This window comes from Chaetura pelagica, unplaced genomic scaffold (assembly GCF_000747805.2).
Source record: "Chaetura pelagica isolate M959 unplaced genomic scaffold, ChaPel_1.0 scaffold47, whole genome shotgun sequence".
Taxonomy (NCBI): domain Eukaryota; kingdom Metazoa; phylum Chordata; class Aves; order Apodiformes; family Apodidae; genus Chaetura; species Chaetura pelagica.
The window spans coordinates 672,567-678,404 of record NW_009954140.1 but is presented as its reverse complement, the minus strand read 5'-3'; the positions used below and the strand labels follow the sequence as shown (position 1 = coordinate 678,404).

At 43.8% G+C, this 5,838-nt stretch overlaps 1 protein-coding gene across 1 annotated transcript in view; it reads left to right on the top strand.

Moving 5' to 3' along the window:
• Nucleotides 1-3,610, top strand: part of SLC16A5 (solute carrier family 16 (monocarboxylate transporter), member 5) — an 8,051-nt gene extending 4,441 nt beyond the window's left edge. The window contains exons 3-4 of the mRNA XM_010002655.1: nucleotides 858-1,724; nucleotides 3,369-3,610. Coding sequence (XP_010000957.1) covers nucleotides 858-1,724; nucleotides 3,369-3,610 — 1,109 coding nt within the window. The remainder of the gene's footprint in view (nucleotides 1-857; nucleotides 1,725-3,368) is intronic.
• The last annotated feature ends 2,228 nt before the right edge of the window (nucleotides 3,611-5,838 follow it).

Here is a 5,838-nt window from a genome sequence, read left to right as displayed (position 1 = left end):
CAGGAATTGCCAACAGTTAGACTTGCCCTTCACACCCCAATAACACATCCCTCATCCAGCCAAGCTCACTGGAAAGTGCTTCTCTCTTAAAAAAAGCTACAGGTCTCCAAAAAAACGGAGAGCAAAGATGTCTGTTGTTTTTTAGCAGCTTCTCAGCCTTTTGTCTTTGAAGAAGGGAGGGGTGTTTTCCAGTCTTGGAACACGTGTTGGGACAATGTCCTTCCCAACTTCCCTGAGCTTGTACTTCACCAATCCCAACCTGAGGAAATGTGGAGATACTTTTTTTCTAACAAAAGAATGTGTTGGTTTTAAACAGAAGTCACAGATGGGAACTTTTCCTTTCCAAATATTTCTCCTCTGTGATGAATGTTCAACTCTTGCTTTTCTCTAACATGGAGACATTAATTTCTTCAGCCAGGTTACTTTGGGGCTGATCCAGTTTGACTTTGCAAGCTAAGCTGTGTCCCCTGCATAGAGAGAAAAACAAGTAACCCCCTGAGCCCTGCTGAAAGTGTCAGGAAAGCAGCACTGCTTGTTGCATGTGGCATAAACCCCAAGATTTTAAGGAACAATTCCGTAACAACTGTAGGACTAGCAGCACGCTCCAGCCAAGTGTCAGCTGAGATCAGTGTATTTAGTATATAAGTGTAGCTTAATTTATGCACAACATCCTTCTTCAGCCCTTGAGTGAGATTTCTGAATATGAATCACTGGGGGCTGTGCAGCCCTGCAGGTGAGGAAATGCTTCCGTGGATTAAGTCATTTGTGGGTACACTCTGGATTTGGGCTCTTTTCAGCCTTTAAGACAAGGCAGGGTGATGATGCTCTGTCCTTTCCTCTTTCATTCCTACCCTTAGGTCTGGGCTCCTGCTTCAGCTTCCAGGCAGGAGTGACTGTGCTGGGCTACTACTTCGTGCGGTGGCGCACGCTGGCCAATGCCATGGCCTCCACGGGGGTCTCTCTTGGGTTCACGCTGTGGCCGCTGCTCTCTCGATACCTGCTGGATGAGATGGGCTGGAGAAACACTTTCCTTATCTTTGGAGGAATTCTGTTGAACTGCTGTGTTTGTGGAGCCATCATGAGACCAGTTCAGCTCACATCAGAGTCACTCCTCCAGTCAGCCAAGCCTGCAGAGGAGCCAGGGAGAAGAGCAGAAGGGGCACAACTGTCCAACGGAGCATCTTCTCCCCACCCTCAGCTCCAGCAGCAAACCAGAAGGACTGCATGCTTCCAGATGCTGCAGAAGTACCTGGCTTTTGACATCTTCTGCCAAAACAAGGGTTACCAGATTTACACTATTGGAGTGACCTGGATGATGATGGGGTTTGCATTACCCCATGTCTACCTGGTGCCTTATGCCATCCAGAACGGGGTGGAGGAGCGCAGGGCAGCCCTCCTCATCTCCATTATTGGGTTCATCAACATCTTCATCCGCCCTTTGACAGGGCTGCTCTCAGGACACAGGGTCTTCACCGGGAGACGTATCTACCTGTTCAGCCTGGCTGTTTTCCTCTGTGGGCTCAGCAATTTCATCTGTGTCATTTCAGCCCAGTTCAACGTCCTCATCGTCTACTGCGTCATCCTCAGCATCGCCATGAGCGGCGTCGGGGCACTCACCTTCCAGGTGCTGATGGATGTGGTGGAAATGGACAGGTTCTCAAGTGCTCTAGGGCTCTTCACCATCCTGGAGAGCATCACACTCCTCATCGGGCCCCCTCTCACAGGTGAGAGAAGATATGAAAGCAGGCTGGGGAGAAATCCCTTGTTTAGACACTGGTGAGAAGTGTTTGGGAGCATAAAGAAGATAAATGAGGGGATTTCCAACCCCCTGCACGCAGGTGAGTTAATCAAAGAGAACAATATAAAACAGAGAGTCAGAAAGGAATGATCAGCCTCTTGTCACAGCTGAGGAAGGGTCATTTCTGCAGCTGCAACTGCAGAGAGTGGAAAAGTTACCCACTTGATAGGCAGCTTTGTAGACTGAGGGGAGCTTTTTTTCCAGTGAACAGCAAGACACAGAGAGAAATTCCTGTGGGTAGGATCCTGCTGCCTGTGAACCATTTCATTGCTTTGCCAGTTTGCATTGGTTTATCTATGAAGTCTCAAGGAATTGCAAACATCCCATTAAAAATCTCTTTATCAGAATTACTACCAAGCCTACATTATTCAACTTATGGTAAAAAGCTTTTGTTAATGGTTCTTTTCAAGTTCTAGAATGTTTTAATTTTCCTCTGGGGACAAAAAAGGAGCTAGGTAGGACTTCCAATGCCATAAATTATTCATGGATGTCATAGTTCACTCCAAATGCCACTAAGTGACCTGTCCAAGAATCATCTGCTCCTGCACTACAGCAGCAAATTCAAAAGCCTAACAAACAAGAAACAGGAACCTGAGCATGAATCCTCAATTCAGGCATTAGTTTTCTTCTCCAGATAATTAGCTGTGTGCCACTCAGCAGGATTTTTTTTAGCAGGAAAATAAGGTCCTTCTAAGACTGGGATGATAACATGCACTCTATTTCATGGTATTCCCTGGTATTTGTGTGTCAGTCACTTTTCTAACGTGCAAAAAAGGTATTTTCTTGGACATCTGTGATAGGAGTGGCAGATGGGCCAGATAAAGTACAGCAAAAGAAGCTGCATTTCTAGTTCTAGTTCTAAAATCTGCTAAAGAAAAGTGCACTGTGAAAAGAACCCTCACCAATCTTTGCTGAAGCCCACATTCCAAGAAACATCATTCCAGTATTTCCATATAAAGAAGCAGCTTATAGAGAAGGCATAATATATTTGACCTGAATATCACCTTTCCATCTGTCATGTTACTGTTAATTTACTCATTTGGTATATCATGCTTCTAAATGTCTTCTATTGGGGCACTTAGTCACAATGCTTGCTGAGCTGTGAATTTTCCTCTCCCTGGTTACACACCATGACAGACTAGTTTTCAGTTGAGAGACCCAGACATGTCAATTTTTGAGAGGTTTCTCTATTTATTTGTTCTGTTTTCTGATGTGGGATGTAGCAGAGTCACTCATGACAAAATCCAGTGAGTGGCAGTGACACAAGGTACTCTGCTAAGCTAAGGAAACTGATCAGCAGGTTGGGAAAAAGTTACAATTTCCTTCCTTTCCTGATTTTTCCATGTATTGATAAATACTTCATACAGAAATAACAACTGAGAAGTGACTAAAAAAAAACACCAACACAAACAAACAAACCCTAGAATCTAGAGAAGAGAATTCATCTGTGAATGTCTATCTTTTTATATATCAGTTTGATGAATGATTTAGGCTTAACATTTATGTAAATGCCACCCAGTTGCCTTTAATCTGCAGCTTCTCTTCAACTAAACTGTGGCTTCTATTTCAGGTCTCCTGGTGGACATAACCAGTGATTTCCACTATGTCTTCTACACCTCCAGTTTCTTCCTGATATCAGCTGCCTTATTCATGGGGTTCAGCTTCTGTGCTCTGGAAAAAAAGAACAAATTGAAAGAGGCTTCCAAAACACCTATGGATAATTCCTCCAGATATCAATACAATGAAATGCCAACTGAACTGCAGTCTGAGAGCCAGTCTCCTCCAGCAGTCATGTATGTCACAAGCATATGAAGAGACAGAAGGGACACAAAGCAATGATGTGGTCTGTACAAAGCCGCACGAGGGCCAGCACTGATGGCAGATGAGAAAACAAGTGTCTGCTTTTTCACAACTGGCACCATCCTCCTGCACCACAGGCTGAACCCAGAGCCAGCCACAGAGCCCAGGGACAAAGGGAACTGTGCCTTTCCAAAGTAAACCATGGTAACCAGCACAGGGGGACAAAAGCTCTGCCCCTTCAATTGGTTTAAGTCAGTGCCTTTAAGAAGTCACTGGAATTTCACATTCACTGCAGTGGGAAGCACTGGACAAGAGGTATTTCATGACCATGCACAATGTAGCTCTTTCACTAGTAAGTATTATTGCCTGAACACACAATTCTGGTGCAGATTGACATGAAGTTTCCTGGATGCTTCCCACAGGAAGCATGTTATTATTTTCCACATCTCTAAATGGGATATGGAGGCTGCTGCATGGGTTGCAGAACTCAGGCAAGTCTCTAGTGAGAGAAAATATTTTCTGCTGTGAGGTATATATATGAGTGCTTCATGTCAAGGACATTTTCAAAGCCTCAAAAGATTAAATTCCAGAGCATCAAAAAGAAAAAAAATTACCAAACCTTAGAGTGCCTGCTTGGTGTGACTAACGATGTCTCAAGTGCTTCTTGATATTTCATAAAATTATGTAAATACACTTTTTTCCAGCATTAACTGGGACCCATTTTTTGGAGGGGTGAAGTGTTACTAGACCTGAGAATAAATGTATGGATACAGGGCCCAATTCCCAGCCACTGCAGTTCCCCTTGTGTAAATGAATTCAGTTCTTCAGTCTTTGACTCTAAGACTAAATCACATCAGCATTCTCATTATAAAGAAATTTGCACAAGTGTAACTCACATCTCTTACAAGCACAAGCACGACTGACAAAGAAGCCTGTAGGTAAGTCAGTGTCACTTTCATATCCACACAGCCTTGACTGTAGATGGCTTTTCTTGCTACACTCCTGGGAGTGACCCTTGTAACTACTTAGGTTAGAGCTGGATCAACATCCAGCCTCTCTCAGCATCAGCTCAAGTTGCACACTGTTTATATTCTGGATCTTTCCTGATCTGACAGAAGCCTAATGCTCACAAAGCACTGCAGATGAAAACTACTCAACACATCAGAATGATCAGAAAGACAGAAGCATAAAATGAGAGTGGAATGGGAGAAGGAGCAGCTTTCAACTCAACTGCAGTGCTTGTCTTGAGGGCTGTTAGATCCAACTCTCAGCAACAAAACCACAGATTTCATTAGAGCTGTGGGCTCCCTGGATAAAACAAACCAACCAAAACCAGACTGGATGAAAACACTGGAAAACTGAGTCCAAGGTCTTCTAAGACTACAATGGCTTCACAGCTGGCTTTTACAGGTGAAGAGAACCAGCCCTTCAGAAGGGTTCTTGCTGCCACCACTCAATAGTATCTGTATTTCAGTACAGCTGAGAGTACCAAACCAACAGGCTTTGCATTTCCTGATCAAATTTACATATCTAATCTCTCATCACACGTGTTTATTAACTTGTGTAGTGCTTACATGGTCCATAACTACAGAGTAAACAGGGACTGGTGCTCCTCAGTTTACCAAAACAATTGCTGAAGGTTCCTAGGAAAAGATGGAACTTCCCATCTCTCCAAGAAACCAACAAAAAGGGATCAAGACCTGAACATCTAGCTATTGCAAATAAAACAGCTCAGCAGCTGAACAGATTGTATTTCTTTTGCATGTAATTCTTAAATTTTAAATTCTGTTCACCTTTCTACATTCCCTGTTTTCTTCCAGCAATATGGGGTCACGTTGTCCCAAATCCTCTCACTGCAAAGGGGACATGCTACAAATAGGCAAGACACAGTGTAAGCTACAACCCATCAAAATTTGCCACAGAAAAACAAAGGTTAGTTGAAAGAACAATGAAAAGCACCTCCTTTGTGGAGCCAGCTGCTCTGTCTGCAATGATTTAGCTCCAGCTGGCTCATGAGCAAGCAAATGTGTAAGTGTGATCTGTGCTTGTGAGACGGGGGGGGGAGGGGGGGAAGGTTCTCACCAACTGAAGATGACACACATAGATCAGCTCCTCCTACACATGGCAAAGGAATCTCAGTTTTGGCTATTTCTTATCTGGGCACAGCACTGGAAGATAATTTAGGACAGAAAGTTAGGAGACTGCTTTACAGAACTGCTTTTTGATACTCCTACACTCAA